Raw genomic sequence first — 15,519 nt, 5'->3', positions numbered from 1 at the left:
TCAGCAAGCATACCTTAGCATCCACTTTGCCAACTGTTAAACTGAGTCCATTCCAACAAAGCAAGACTCATCAGCCCTTCCGGGTCTTGTGTCCCCCCAGTTCTGTCCTGAGGGTAAGCCTTTCACAAACCCTTCCACCTCTGCATCCCTAGGCTAGCATCTTATCAAGAGCAATATCCAGATCCATCTTAGAACGTAGCACTCAGGACTGAGCTCGCTCTTTTCCTGGAGCCTAAGTCGGATTTTGACCCTAGCTGGATCAATGTCTATGTCAAAGGCCAAGCAAGCCCCAGTTGTAGCCAGAGCAGCGCTGGCACAGGCCCCACTCAGGCATGCTGCTGAAGAACTTACAGAAGAGAGGAGGGTGGGGATCGATGCTCTCAGAATGACAAAATGTCAGATCTCTTGGCTTAGAACTCCCCTCGGGCATTAGTGGCAAGTCTAAGCCACTCTAATCAAACAGGAGCGCGTGCACACACACACACACACACATTCTTTAGGTCACCTTAGGAAATCACAGGGAAATAGTGAGTGTGCTAAGCTGATGCCTCAACAGTGCTAACCAGAGAACTCTACTGTTGCCCAAAGCACCCAGCCAAAAGGGCTGGATAGGTGAGCCCCACACAGGTGGCTCTGCAGGGAGGCAGGGTCTGTACACCGAGGCTGCCTGATCTGTAAGGCTCCCTCACTTTGAGGCATCTGCTCTGAACCCCTCCTTCCTTCCCTGCTCTCCTGCAGCTCTCCCTCCTGGGAGAGAAGCCCTCTCCACTCTGACCTAACTCTGATGGAAGCATGAGCCCCTGCACAGTTTCCAAAGGCCAGGAACAAGGACCTCCCTGGAGCCATTTCCTGCACCTCAGCCTGGATTAAAGGAAGGGGGTGAGAAGCAATAGACTAGACAGCAGAATGAAAAGGCTCATGAGGAGAGAGAGAAGGCAAGACTGAGATGGGGTAGATGTTCCTCTGTCGTGGGCATCCGTTGTCTTCTCTGGGCTTGGGGGGGAAAGGATAACCTTATAGAATAACATTAGCACAAGCTATATCTTCTTCAGAGGATAACAGATCTACAGAGGACCAGGAGCTGCTCGCCTAAGGTTCCCCCTGCAATTCTGCAGCTCTCCTAAGGTTCCCCCTGCAATTCTGCAGCAGTCTTTTGCTTCTGGGTCCAGAGCAGAGAGTCCCTTAGCCTCTAGGAGGGCCTTCCTCATCATGCACACCAATGGCTCTGGAGCAAGTGTGTAGCTGGCACTACAGTTGCAAACTGCAGAAATGATCTGAGAGTAAACTGCCCAGTTCAGAAGCTGCTCACGGGCAAGACACAAGCAGAGAAAGGGAGTGACGGAGACTGGGGTTCCTTTAGGGAAGTGGGTACCTCAAGGGGAATGTGTCTATCATCGTGTGCCCAGAAGAGCCAAGGAGAGCTTTTTCTGAGGAGGTAATCCTTTGGTGTCTGCTCTTTCACTATTGCCCCTATCACCCCTCCAAAGCTGCTGGCTTGAGGTTCTTGGAGCTTGAAAACAGAGGAGTTTGGAAAGAAGCCTAGCTGAAGGCAAATCATCGGGGCTATCTGCAAAAGGAATCACAGTAGACAAGAAAAGGAACAGAAAAAGGAGGAAGGGGAAGGCTGAGAGAATAAAAAGAGGGGAAAGGAGAAAAGGAAGAGGGGGGAGGAGGGGGAGGAGGCAGCAAGAGGAAAAGGAGGGGAGAGAGGGGAGAGGAAAAGAGAAGGGGAAGAGGGAGGGAGAAGGGAGAGAGGGGGAAGAAAGGGAGGGAGAAGGAAGAGAGGGAGAGAGAAGAGAGGGAGAGAGGGGGAGAAGGGAGAGGTTTTGAATTTCCCTTCTGGAAGAGAAGCTGTACGGCGTCAGGGCCTGGCTGAGGGGCGTGATTGGAGGGCGCCTTCGGTATCCGCCCGCGGCAGCAGCCACGGCCCCAGCTCGCCCGGCGGAGTTACACCAGGCGGCGGCGCGAGCAAGCTGAGCACACGGCACCGCCTGCTGGAGTCAGCCGGAGCCCTGCAGTGGCTTAGACGGTTGCTGGGACCACCAGGTCGGTGCTGGCCGCGGGCCGGGGAGGCGGAGCTGGGATGGGGGCAACAGGGAACCGCTCTGGCCTGGGGAGAGCGGGGAAGCCGGGCAGTGTGACCGTGAGGGGCTCCCCAAGACCGCGGGGCGCTGCCCTGGGGACGGCAGCCCCTGCCTTCTCGGCGTGGTGCTGAAGGGACAGCTCCTCGCGGAGGCCGGAGGGAGGGCGGGTGCTGCAGGCACCCGGAGGGCAGATGTGTGGGCGGGCGGGCACCCAGAGCTGGGGACAGTAGGGCTCGGGGAGCCCGGACCGCCCCGAGTGCGGAGGCTCAAGTGTGGACCCGGAGAACAACTTCGAGCCCGCAAGGCTGGGGTGGGAGACGGGGTCCTCAGCTACTTCCAGGTGTGGCTACCTCTGAAGCCCTCCCAGGCCCCCTGCTCCAGAAGCAGAGAGCCGCCCTGACGCTAGAGTTCGGTTCCCGAGGGAAGCCGAGGGTGCCAGAGGCCAGGTGGAGGAAGGAGTGCCCACGTCGGTGGGGGGCAGAGGGACTATTTGTCCTCTTCCCGCAAGAACGCTGTTGGGGCAGCGCGAGCCCATGCGGGGGATGGGGGGGGCGGAGGTCACAGGCTCGTCCCCTCCCCAGAAAAGTTTAAGAGCAGGCTGGGGCTCAGAATTGAGAGGTGTGTGATGGAGGAAGGGGTCGAGCCAACTGAAAGCCCAAGGCAGAGCTGTCGCGAGTGCTTGCCTCCATGAGGGCCCTGGGAGCGGCGCCTGGAAGCTTGCCCTTCCTCTGTGGGGGGAAGCCCTCGCCACTTTGGTGACCCAGACGAGCTATCCCTTACCCTTGCCCATCCTTGTCTCCCCCTTCTCCTTCCCCACCCCCAGGACGCCTAGCTTCTAGGGGCGTAGGATGGGGGAGTAGGGGGACGTCCTCTGTCGTGGCCACTTCCATTAGCGCGCAGTCTCTTGCGAAAAGAAACTGAGTGTTGAACTGAGTTGTGAATGTAGCCCGTACCTGAATCATTAAAAAAAAAAAAAAAAAAAAAAAAAAAAAAAAAAACAGCCGCAAAGACAAACACTGCAGGTGCTCCTGTGTGCTTGTCAGAGGGAGGGGCCGGGTCCCTCGGACTCCACCGAGCTGGAGCAGGTAGGTGGTGCCTTGGCAGCCTTTTGGCTGAGACTGAGAGCAGTAATGTGTATGGGTGGGGATCTGGAGGGAAGGTGAGGGCCTGCCCTGAGTCCCCAGCATGGAAACATTTGCATCAGCCTACCCCCCCCCCGAGCGCCCCTTCTCCCCAGTCCAACACCCCACCAGCAGCCACAGCCTCCACCCCCAACCAGCACCCTTCCCGCGCAGGAAACAGGGAAACAGACGGCAGCTTTCCGCAGCGCCGCTGAGGAGCGCCTCCTGGCGGTGAGGCCCAAATCCTCACCTGCACGCAATCCGCAGGCCTTCTCCCTCGCAGTGCCACCATGGGTGGCAGCTGCAGGCACACGGGCACACACACGCTCACGCACAGTGTCCAAGAGGTTCCGAGTCGGACGTGCAGGCTCATGCTTTGAGCCCTTGCACACGACATTAAGTTCCACCGAGCAAGCATGCTGAGGATACCCTGCAGGGATTCCCCAAATAAGATAGAGGTAACAGAGAAGCTCCTGTGATAACAAAGAAAGATACCCAGGCAGCTAGAACATGAATAAGAGGCAGCGTAACTGTCCTAGAAAGTGCCTGATGTCTCGGGAAAGCAAGAATCCATCCCATCTTGTCAAGGAGAACTGTAATTGCATAGAGTGTTGGCAAAGGGTCTCAGGAAGTTAAGGCTGCAGCTGTTGTGGGTGGTTATGGTGACAACGGGGATGCTTACGACATGCCAGACACTGGCTTAGACACCTGATTTGCATAACTTCAGTGCTAGCAGCAGGCCTCGCACAGGGCATCGACTGTCTCCATTTTACACATGAGAAAACATTAAGTACTCAAGAGCTTTTAATAAGTAGTAGTGCCGAGATGCGAGCCAGCAGGAATGAGGCTAAGCGGCCCTCAGGCTGTGGGGATAGTGTGCCCGGATCACCCTGCCCCGATGTGGGTGGAAATGACGTCGTGGGGGTCTGGTTAAAACACAGCAAAGTGCGAGAGATGAGAAATGAGAAGCAAAGAATGGCAGCCGGTGAGAGGCTGCAGGGTTAGAGCAGACCGTGGTAGGCTTGACAGGGCCACGGGAAGCCGGTGCAGGCTTGTGGCTTTGCATGAGCAGATCTGCCTTTTAGGGAAATGAATCTGAGGGTCATGTGGAAGACAGGTGAGAGCCATGAACCAAGGCGTCATGCGGTGGGAGGGGCGAGGTGGGTGAGCAGTGTCCGGAATTCTTCTCTGTGCCCCTAGCCCAATCGTTCTCAGCAGGTCCTTGTGTGTTCCGCCGTGCAACTCCTCCCCTCCCCGGTTATCTGAGAGCTGTGAGAACTGGTGTTGGGGATGCCCTCGACGTCTTCCACGGTGCCTGTTGGGCAGTAGGTGCTCAGAGAACACAGGGGGAGCAAGTGAGGGAGTGTGTGCCATGAGAAACGCTGGCTGGAGTCGTTGGTGAAAGTCATTGGTGTAACAAGGTACCCCAGTGGACAAGATGGGAGCCCAGCAAGGGTGGGATTCATCTTCCAGAGACTGAACTGGAAACGTGTGTAACGGCATACAGCAGAGGGTTAAAAATGTGCGGGCTTTGGCGTGCATGCGTGTGCTAACTAAGGATCCTAAATCAGCAGGCACAGACAGGAGGTTTCCATGGGAGGAGCAGAGGAAGGCGAAGGGGGAGTTTGCCTGGAGAGGGAATGAGCAAAGAAGAGGGAAAAGGACCTGTCTGAGGAGAATGGAACCCACAAGAGTGCTGTGTCATGGAATTCAGATCTGGGAAGGCTGGAATTAGGGGGAGGGTACTGATCAGCATCAAGGGCTACGGAGGAGAGAGGCGGTGGCAGCAGAGGGCTGTGGACACCCCCCTAAGCAATGCTCTCCTGGCCACGCTGATTAGGGTAGCTTCAGGGCTGTGTACTAGGACAGCAGGCCTCCGGAGCAGCTCACCAGGAGCTGAGGAAGCAGCACAGAGCGCAGACTCTGGCACACTCAAGGGCAGTGAGGCAAAGAAGCGCACAGTTCAAGGAAAGGGTTAAAAAGGGGAGAAGACTGAAGAGACAGCGAAAGGACAGGAAAGATGGAAAGATGTAAGGACTAAGAAAGGCATGCTGATGAAAAGCTAAAGGAAGAGGTACAGAGAGAAAAATCTAGACTGGCTTCATCCGGGATGAGGGAGTTCCACTGGGCCAGGAGAGGGGAGGCTGCAGGTGTGTGAATAGCCATCATTAATCACTTTAATAATAGCTTTCATTAACTGAGCACCTGTCACGTGGCAAACACATCCTGCAGATGATTTCTAACCTTCAGATTGGCCGTGCAGCCCCTCTTTTATAGAAAAGACTCAGGTTTAAAGAGCTGCCTCACTGGAAGAAAGCACCCCTTCAACAGCATGCCTGACCTGGAGGAAGTCTCCTGTCAAGAGGCCTGGATGGCACAGCCAAACATTAGAGACTCCTGTGGAAGTCTCTGATTGGAGGAGTCAGAGGGGTCAAGGACATTTCCACCAGGAATCAACTAAGCAAGGCTCCCAGGGGCTTACAGAGACTGACCTGACAACCAGGGAGCCCATCTGGGTCTGACCTAGGTCCTGAGCACATCCGCTGTAAGCTTGGTATTCTCGTAGGACTCCTAACAGCGCCTGTGGGGGCTGTCTCTGACTCTTTTCCATGATTTCCTTTTCCTCCTGCTGGATTGTCTTGTTCAGCCTTACTATGAGGGGAGTTATATGCCAAGTCTTATTGTAACTTGATATGCCATGTTTGGCTGGTATCCCTGGGAGGCCTGCCCTTTTCTGAAGAAAAAAGGGGAAAGGAGCCATCTGGGGAGAGGTGCAACTGCAGTCAGGATGTGATATATGAGAGAAGAATAAATTTTAAAAACATTTTTTTAAGATTAAAACTAAAAAAAAAAAAAAAAAGCAGGAGTAAGGAACAGGTTGGGCCTCAGAAGTCACTCAGGACTATCTCAGTCATATGAGTAAGGAAACTGCCTAATGGCTAAACAGGCGACACTAAGATTAGACAACAGGATTTGGGGGTAGATCCAAGGATTACTTAGGACCCACTGGGAGTAATAGAGATGGAGACACTGAGAAGATTTAGTCCTTGAGTCGATGCCTTCTGAAGATTCAATGAGGGAAGTGGGTAGCCGTCATGACCACTGCTGGAGCAATGGGTGAATGTGATGACTGACAGATGGCCTGTTGCGTTTGAGTGGTGTCAACAGAACATGAATGCATCTCTGGACTTACTTTTCGTGCATTTCCCCACAGGCATGCACACACAGACACCTCAGAATGTAATGTGTGTGAGGGCACAGCGGTGCCTCTCTGAGTTCACTGTCACATCTTCAGTGTCCAAGATGCTAACACGTAGTAGGTTCTCAACTAATCCTTGCTATGGGATCTGAATTCCAGATAAGAGATCTAGATGTCAGTGATGTCAGTGATCAACAAAGCCTCTAGCCAGAAGAAGCCCCACTGAGGGGAGGTTCACAGAAGAAGCAGAAGCAGGGGCTGAGGCCAGAGTCAGGGAAGCAAGCAGAACGTGAGGCAATAAGGAAAAGGGAGGATGAGGACAGACAGCAGAGAAGGAGTGGGAGGAAGAACAGAGTGAGGGGAGGTAGGGGAGATGAGAGAAGAGGGAAGAACTGAGTTACAGAACAAAGAAGGGAAGGGTTGGGGGCATAGGTCATGGCAGCGCAGCTTCACCAGGAGCACTGGGGAGAGCTGTGGAAGAGCATCTGGTCCCAGAAGAGTCTGTCCCGAGTCGTGCAGCAAGTCAGGGATGGAGCCAAGCCTGGCCCAGGTGTCCTGCTTTCCAGTTTGAATCATCTCAAATTAGAGTCCCGTGTCTCCCACTACCACCTGGCAATCCTGTGAGCTCTGTGTAAACACTGCGTAGAAACGCCAGAGTTCCTAAAATCACTCCATTCGCTCTCTGTTCATTTCCCGTTCTTAGAAATTAAGTCTTCTCCTGAGGTCTAAAATCAATGGGAAACTTCTCCACAGAGCTGAGCAACCTTCAGACTCAGGTTCCGGGCCAGGGTGGGTTCTCTTGCCTTTACTGGGATGCCTGTGTCCATTTTGGGCTAATGTGGTCCCATATGCAGTCAGCAATGACTGCCATTTGTATTACTTCCCCCTACTCCTCCCACATTTGATCCACATTTTTTCCCTTTAAATATCAGCACAGAGATCACTAGCACGGCCCAATTTGGTACAAGCTGAATCGTTACCAGACTCAGCCCCGGTCTAGAACGTTTAACCGGTTATGGCTGGTACCAAAACCCTTGAGAAACTTTTTCATCTAGTACGTTATGATTTTTCTTCACCAAAAAGATTCCATTAACTGATCTAATCCTGTAGATACATTCTTGGATCCTCATTATGAAAAGCTCACAGTCTGCTAATGATTTCTCATTCGGAAAGAAATGAGGAATATCCATCAGTGAGTAGCCTGTGACCTTGAACTTGACTTGGTTGCAAAAATCAGCCTGGCAGAACTCTCTGTCATCATTTCCCAGAACCGTCTTTTCTTCCTAGAAAGTAACAGACACTTGCAGTTGATAAGAGATAAAAGGCCCTGGGGCTGGAGGAGGCCTAGTCCCAGTTAACTTCCAGCTCACACGGCATTTGGGACAGTTCGAACGCAGCTGCACAGACAGGGAAGTCGGGAAGCAGCCCTGTCTGTTAAAGAAGCGGTATAGCTCAGGCTGGAGAGGTAGCTCGGGCCTAAGAGCTGCCATAGCAGAGGACCAAGGTCCAATCCCAGCACCCACAGGGTGACTCACAACCAGGTGTAACTTCAGTGCCAGGGGCTTTGACGCCTTAGGTAACAGGCCGTGTGTGTGTGTGTGTGTGTGTGTGTGTGTGTGTGTGTGTTTTAAAAAAAAGCATTTTAAAACATACTTTCAAAAATCAGTGCAAATGAAAATAGGAGACCTGTAAATTAGAGCTTTGGGACCTCCTCTCAGAGGCGAGCCGCTCCAGAAGGAGGCCCTGTGCTCAGTCTGAAAGCGCCTCCATCACCATTGGGTTGTCTTATCCATATGCATTCCAATTATGACTTTATTTGGAGAAAATCTTCTGAGACAAAAAGAAAAACCAATAAAAAAAATAATAAAAACTGAAAATCAGTAATTTAGGAAGGAGGATAGAGAAGTAGGGTTAGCAGAGGGCCTGCAAGGACCTCACTTTGTAAAGCCCACAAGCTCTGAGGTGATAATAACCCCAATGCCCTCATGTATAATTTAAAATAAAAATCAACATTAAGCTATAAAATGCAAACCTTATATGCTACAATATGCTACAACAATAAATGTTATTTCTCTACTTGTCTAATTTCTGAAGTCTGGAGAGCTTCCCATTCATGCTAGCTATACTTTTTTTTTTTTTTTTCATGCACCACTGATTTTGTGGAGCCATGAGCACATGTTCATTTGCTTGGTGAGTGGAACCAATGGCCCAGCCTTGCTCCTTCCTGTTCTCCACAGTAGCTCTGGCCCTGCCACTTCCGTTTTAGGAAGAGGAAACTGAGAGCGTAAGGAAGGGGTTTCATTTGCTGAAGGTCACATGAAAGACAGTGAATTAAAGATCACATGACAGACAACTCTTCCAAGCCCAAATTCCAGTCTCATTTCAATCCTCCTGGCTTCAAGCAAAAAAAAAAAAAAAAGGTTCAAAAGGAAGGCTGTAAAAGGAAGCCAGGCTGGAGAGATTCTCGGAGGTTTGGCGTGTACACTACTTCAGCGTAAGACCTAGGTTCTAGGTCAGCGCCCGCATGGTGGCTCACAACCATCTGTAATGTCAATCCCAGGAGCTCTCACGCCCTCTGCTGGATTCCACAGGCACTGCACACACACGACGCACATAGCTCCATGAGGGCAAAACACTCAGATACAAAAAATAAAAGTAAATAAATCCTGTTTTTAAAAATAAAAGACCTTAAATGGGGACCAGAAGCTGTGTAACTGCTGATCCATGCCTGGCCCATAATACACTCTCAGCAAATACAGGGCATTGAGCCTTATCCTTAGCTGGCCGTGCCCTGTCCAGACAAGAAAAGGCTGCCACTGGCGAGGCTCACCCACCCTGCCTGAGAAGAGAGCTTCCGTCTGACCCTCCCTCCTCTTTTGCAGGTGGGCTCCTTTCCCAAGGGCAGAGCAGCAGGAGAACTGAATGCACATTCAGCCAGGGGCTAGGGAGCACTGAGCAACGCCTGCAGCATGGACTTCGTCATGAAGCAAGCCCTCGGAGGTGAGCCCGCCACCCTCCCCACGCACCCTTGACCCAGGAGAAACCGAGCCTCAACCCACCGCCTTCCCTTCCCAACCGACCACACCCTCTTCCTCCCCTGCCCGCTGCCTCTCTCTGTAGGGGCCACCAAGGACATGGGGAAGATGCTGGGGGGAGAGGAGGAGAAGGACCCAGACGCACAGAAGAAGGAGGAGGAACGACAGGAGGCCCTGCGGCAACAGGAGGAGGAGCGCAAAGCCAAACACGCCCGCATGGAGGCCGAGCGCGAGAAAGTCCGGCAGCAGATCCGAGACAAGGTCGGCACCCGTGCGAGCCCGCCTCTGAGTCCCCTGTAGCCCAGATCTCACCCTAGACCAGGTTCCCCGCCTCCCCCCGCCCCCCAGCCTCACTCTCATCAGGAAAATGAGAGTCTTCGGAAGAGGCCCTCAGAGACGGTGCAGTAACTAAGTAAGCACAGAGGAAAAGCAGCGCCCGCTGCGGGGCATCAATCCCCCTTCGCCGTTCATTTAGTGTCTAGTAGCACCATTCTGCGAAGCACAAGCAGCCTTCCATCAGCCAGCCAGCTGCGTCACAACATAGGGAGTGCCTCAAAACATAGGGAGACATTACACGTTCAGAACTTTTTCAAAGGGGCCCGGAGTGTTACAGCAAGTGGGAATTTTAAAAGAAGCTGAGTCATGTTCTTTGATATTAACCACCTGCTAAGGCCTGGGGTCTGCTCCCCGTTCTTTCTGCAGAGTTTAAAAGTGCTGAGGAGACACTAGGCAACCCTCTCCCCTCCCCTCCCTGACCTCACGCCCCTCTCTGTCCCTCTCTTCCCCAGTATGGGCTGAAGAAGAAAGAAGAGAAGGAAGCAGAGGAGAAGGCAGCCATGGAACAGCCCTGCGAGGGAAGCCTGACCCGACCCAAAAAGGCCATCCCTGCCGGCTGTGGGGATGAGGAGGAGGAGGAGGAGGAGAGCATCTTAGACACAGTGCTCAAATACCTGCCCGGGCCGCTGCAGGACATGTTCAAGAAGTAACGCCTCCGCCTGCCCCACCCACCTTATGACTTCTTTCCGTTGTTGTTAGTCTTTCTTTTCTTTTTACTTCCAAAAGGGAAAACCTCAGTTAGCCTCTGCCCCCTTTCCCTAGCCAGGGACCCCTCCCCTCCGCGCCTTTACACTCCCTTCATCCCAGGGTTTCTAGTCCTGTTTCATTCCCACATAGCTTGGAAAAAAAATTAAGACAGCTTTATTCCAGCAGGGAGCATTGAACCCAGAGCCAAAGGCACTGGGCGCCCCTCCAGAAGCCCATGGTCCATGTTAGTGCGGTAACCCCCATACATTCCTTCATGCTCCCCACTGCCAGGAGGACCACCGTCCCCAGCCAGCCAAAGTAATGACACATTCCAGCCCTGCCCAGCATGCTGACCTTTGGCCTCTGAACCCCCAGTTGGGAGTCCAGGTCAGGGCAGAGGCACTGAGTGGCCTGGCTCCAGGAAGGTTGCTCAGAGCAAGCCTGTCCTGGACAGCACAGCCCTGAGCTGCTCTAGCTAGGTCTGGCCAGGTTAGAGCCTGGGTGGGAGGCTTGGGCCGTCCTCTTCCTTCTTCCTCGTGCCACTTACCAGGAGCACACCTCTCCCCAACCCGACCTGAAGAAGCATGGCCCCTGCCAAGCTGCTCCCTCCAAATGGATCCTCTTTGGACTTAGCACACCTGTGGAGGAGCCCAGGGCAGGGCAACCCCTTCTCCTCCCCCATCTGACTTAGGTCCTGGGAGCCCACTGCCAGGCTAGGCCCCAGTTTGCCCAGCCAAGGGGCTGCCCGGGCCCCCAGAAAATACTTGGAGCCATCGGGCAGTGATGGTCTGTGCCGTGGGACCCCACATTGGTACAGCCAGACTGCCCCCATTCCTATCCACCCCTCCACCCTCCATGTCCTGTTCATGTGCTTCCAAGTCCCCATTGTCCACAGGAGGACCCTTCTTGGCCAAAGCCCCAAACAGTTGGGAGAAGCCAATTCCCACCTCATGAGACTGTCCATTCATCCCACTGACCAAGACTGAGCTCTCTTCTGGGATGTATGGCATCTGTCCTCACACCCCACCTTGTCAAGGCTTCCTGCTCTGTGACTTGTATAGAAATGGAGTAGGGACAGAGGGGGAGGTACAAATGAAGGATGAATGTGTGAGCCCCCACACGCCAGATAATGTACGGCAGACCCATCATGCATCATGTAGGGTTAGGGTTCCATGTGTGTTGAGATCGCATGTGTGTGCCAGCCTTCACACCTCTGTTAGAGGTTGTCCATACGATGTACTCTTTGTATCTGTGTTTGTGGGGTGTGGTCTATGCCTGGATTTCAGTTACGTTCTCAGTGTGTGCTAGCCATCTCATGTGCTTGAAGATTGCATGTGTGAGCTTGTATATGCATGTATTTTCAAAATGGCATGTATGTCGAGAGTGACAGTTACATGTTAGATGCAGAAATGTGTGTTTGAGAGAACTGTCAGATGGGCTAAGACGGTGTTCATGTGTGTGGGTCTAAAGCAGGCGGTTGTGTGCTTGAACCAGAGAAGATGCCTCCTCCCAACCCTGAGACCACTCGTCACAGACGGCCACATCTGACAGAGATCTTACCCTTGGCCTAGAGTCCCCCCACCCTTGGGGGTTTCCTACCTGAGGTCCTCAGAATGCTACTGGGACAGACCCAGGCAGTGCCCCAGGAAGCCATGCTGGGCCCCCGCCAGGGCCTATCCCAAAAGCAGGGGCCTAGGAGGGGGGCGGCTTGCCCACCCCTGGAGTCCCTGTCACACTGGCCCCAGTTTGCATTCTGCAGGTTTTTCATTTTAGTGGACTTACACTTTTATTTCAGGAAAGACATGTGTCTTCCCTGTCCGTTTCCAATAGTTAAAGCCATATCAGTTAGACCGCAATACTTTAAAGACGAGACTAAACAATCCGTATGTTTAGGGAACCAGAAAAGTCCCCTGGTCTGTCCCTTCTCTAAGGAGCAGGGCCTTGGCAGCTCCAGCTCCCGGGACTTACCCTTCCCCCCACCCCGACCCTCTTAGGCCCCTGTGTCATCCCACGGGGGCCATTGTTTGTGTCTATGTCTGTGCTGGGGAGCCATCTTGCACCCCTGTTGTCTGCTTGTTTCTGTTTTTCATCCTGGGCAGGATGGTCATTCTCAAGAGCCTTGGGGTCTTGGGCCAGAGACAGGCAGGGACCAGTCCAGGGGCCCCAGGCCTCCCTAGACCCTGAGAGTGACCCCCATTTGAAGACAGGGATGGATACCAGTGATGAGAAAGGCCTAACCCTTGACAGGGACCCTTAGACCTCAAAGGTGATGGTGGGGCACAGAGCACCAAATAGGTAGTGGAGACCAGGGAGCTGCAGAAAAGCAAGAGAACCCAGCCATGTGAGAACTCACTGGGCCTGAGAGACTCCAGACCCTTCAACGGTGTCCTCGGTGGTTTCCATGCCTCCTCTGGGTACCCAGATGGGCTCAGGGCTTTTCAGCCCCACTCAGTGCCCTCTAGGCTGGGCTGGCTTAATCTAGATTTAAGCCTCCTTTCCATGCCCAGGCAGCAGATTTTAAGGTTTTTTTGGAAGTGGTCGTTGGGGCAAGAGAAATTCTACTTGGTACATACCTGGTTCTGTACACATGGTACCCAGGGAAATATAATGATTGATGTTTCTGACACAGCCCAGACTATAGGGAGATAGTCTGGGTGACTCTTAAAGATTGCTATGTACAACATATTCATGGGAGAACAAAGCTTGGGCTCTTGAGCAGGGGAAAGGGTATTTGTTCACCTGAGGTATCTAAAGCAGGAGGTGTGTGTGTGGCCCACAGAATGAGCAGATGAACATATAAACAAATGCAGTGTCCAGATGATTCGCTGAAAAGAGGCTACATATATAGTGTTAGATGGCCGGAGAAAGACACTGCTAACATTTGTGCTCTTGGGAAAAGCCACCAGGCTCCTGCACCTGGAAACCACCACCAGAGAGAAGAAAGGGTTTCACAAAGGGTTTCCAAGTGCCTGTCCTCCATTTCAGCCCCAAAGCACCAGAAAGTGAGTCCTTAGCACTAAGGCTTCACGGGTGCCTCCTTCAATGGAAGTAAGAGGTCCACAGACCATGCCAGGTATATGAGAGAAAAAGAGAGAGAGAGAGCAGGAACAAGACAGAGTATTTCAACCGTCATGCATGGGGTAGCTGGCGGGCAAACCAGCCATCCTAAAGACCTGTGGCTAGAGGAAGGATGGCATAGGATTCCCGGCTCCATAAACACCCAGCACGCAGCCAGCAGGGTGGACCTCCTATTTCCATCTTTCTAAGGTTTAGCCAGCCCCTGTCTGCACCGGGAGGCTTAGGGGTCAGACTGGCTCCCGTGGGGAACGTCTCCCAGGTCTAAGGGTACGCCTCCCAGCAAATGTCCCCTGCTCTGGTCCCCACTCCTGTTGCCCTACCCTTTTTACCAGAGAGAGAACAGAGGTGCTGCAGGACAGGGGTGGGGAGTCCTGCTGAGACCCAGGTGAGACGGGCCATCCTGCTCACGTAGGGGAACCTCTTTCCCATAGTTGTGCTCTGTCCTTGTTGCTCTGCTTCCTTTAAATGTGTCAGTATCTGGGGGAGGGGAGGGCTACCCCCCGCACCCCCTTGAACCTGACCAAAAGCCATGGCTGTGCTCCCCCCTTTGTATGATGCAAATGCTAAGATGTACAAAACCAACCATGACAACAAAGAAAAAGACCTTGTACAGCAGCTCTTTATCTGTCTGCCTTCTTCTGCCTGTTGGCACCGCCAGTGACAGCAGACAAACAACACAAACAGCTCAGGTACCCCAAAACATCCTCTTTCGTGCCCCACACTTTTGTCCCGGACACTGTGGAAATGACCTCAGAAGTCAACGCCAGCCCAGCTTAGGGCTGGCCCAAGTTCCAGGATCTCTCTACCTCCCATCCCAGACTGCCCTTCTCCCCTCTTTGGGGTGTGGCACCTTGAGAGCACCATGAACACAATAGACTGGCAAATCAAACATGGGGGAGGCATCTACTCCCTGCTGAGCCTGGGGGCCTGCAGGAGGCTGCACACAGAGAGAATAGCACTCAGCCTTCCTCTCGGACACACCTTGTTGACGGCTCAGGAGGAGACCCCCTTCACTCCATCAGTCAGACCACATACCCAGCCCAGGCAGAAGTGAGGCCTTCCCTCTGACTTCCCAGCACACCCCACTGTCATGCACAGGTCTGTCCCCACATACTGATCTACCTCTTCCCTCTCAACTCTCCTTTCCCCGGCAACCCCAGCCCCAGCTAGAGGGTCCATCTAACATCAACATGCCATTCCCTTCCGCCTGCCTATGGGATATATCTAAGGGGAGGGGGAAGAAAACACAGCATCCAAATTGTCAAAATGGCCCCTTGTGAGATGACTCCAACATCACATTTGCATAAATTACCCTTGCCCCTCCTGGTACCCTTGGCCCCACCCTCAAGCTTCTCAAGCCCTCGCTCTGACATCGCTACCCTCTGCAAAGCCACAAAGACGGCTGTCTGTCTCTTGACCCAGCAGAGCCTGTCACTGAGCACACGGAGCACAAAGCTTTGTGTTGCAACAAAAGCCCCGAGCGTTTTACAGACAGGCGCTGCCGCCTCTGCAGAGCCATCTCGAGCGAGACACTTAACCCCTGTGAGCAGCCTCTCACAAGGGAAATGGGATGATAATAATTATTCTAACCTCCACTGTTGTGAAGAGCAAGTCGAGTTTTGCACTCGGGCCCTTATCGTTGAGTACCAGGCCCAGGCACTCGACTAGCACTGTGCGCTCCCGTTAATGCGCGAGACACGCATCTCCCCCGCAGCTGCAGTCTGCATCAGGCCAACACTCGGGTTACTTCCCCGTGTCTGTGGGTCAGCAGTCGGGGCACAAAGTTAGCTGGAATCCCTGCTTTCCAGTGGATGCTAGCAGAGTGTAAAGCAGGGCTGGGGTCCCCATCAGAAGGTTCAGCTGGGCAAGGCTCTCTCCCAAGCTCCTACAGTGGCTGGAAGGACACAGTTCCTGGATGTAGGCTGGAGAATGTCCTGTGTGCCCTGCCCCATGAGCCCCTCCAGTGAGGCAGCTCACGA

General features: G+C 53.3%; 1 protein-coding gene across 2 annotated transcripts in view; it reads left to right on the top strand.

Annotated features, from left to right (window-relative positions):
- Positions 1-14,155, top strand: part of Cplx2 (complexin 2) — a 70,323-nt gene extending 56,168 nt beyond the window's left edge. The window contains exons 1-4 of one of the 2 annotated variants that reach the window (XM_055595835.1): positions 1,782-2,046; positions 9,287-9,404; positions 9,525-9,700; positions 10,228-14,155. In XM_055595835.1, the coding sequence (XP_055451810.1) occupies positions 9,374-9,404; positions 9,525-9,700; positions 10,228-10,425 (405 nt within the window). In that variant the 5' untranslated portion in view covers positions 1,782-2,046; positions 9,287-9,373 and the 3' untranslated portion in view covers positions 10,426-14,155. Of the gene's footprint in view, positions 1-1,781; positions 2,047-9,286; positions 9,405-9,524; positions 9,701-10,227 lie in introns of those variants that run through there. The other variant, XM_055595836.1, reaches the window with a different exon arrangement.
- Positions 14,156-15,519: the final 1,364 nt, after the last annotated feature.

The sequence above is a fragment of the Psammomys obesus genome, unplaced genomic scaffold, assembly GCF_907164565.1.
Source record: "Psammomys obesus unplaced genomic scaffold, mPsaObe1.curated_primary_1811, whole genome shotgun sequence".
In the NCBI taxonomy this organism is placed as follows: domain Eukaryota; kingdom Metazoa; phylum Chordata; class Mammalia; order Rodentia; family Muridae; genus Psammomys; species Psammomys obesus.
Note: the sequence above shows the minus strand (reverse complement) of the source record. Positions and strands in the feature narration are given on the sequence as shown.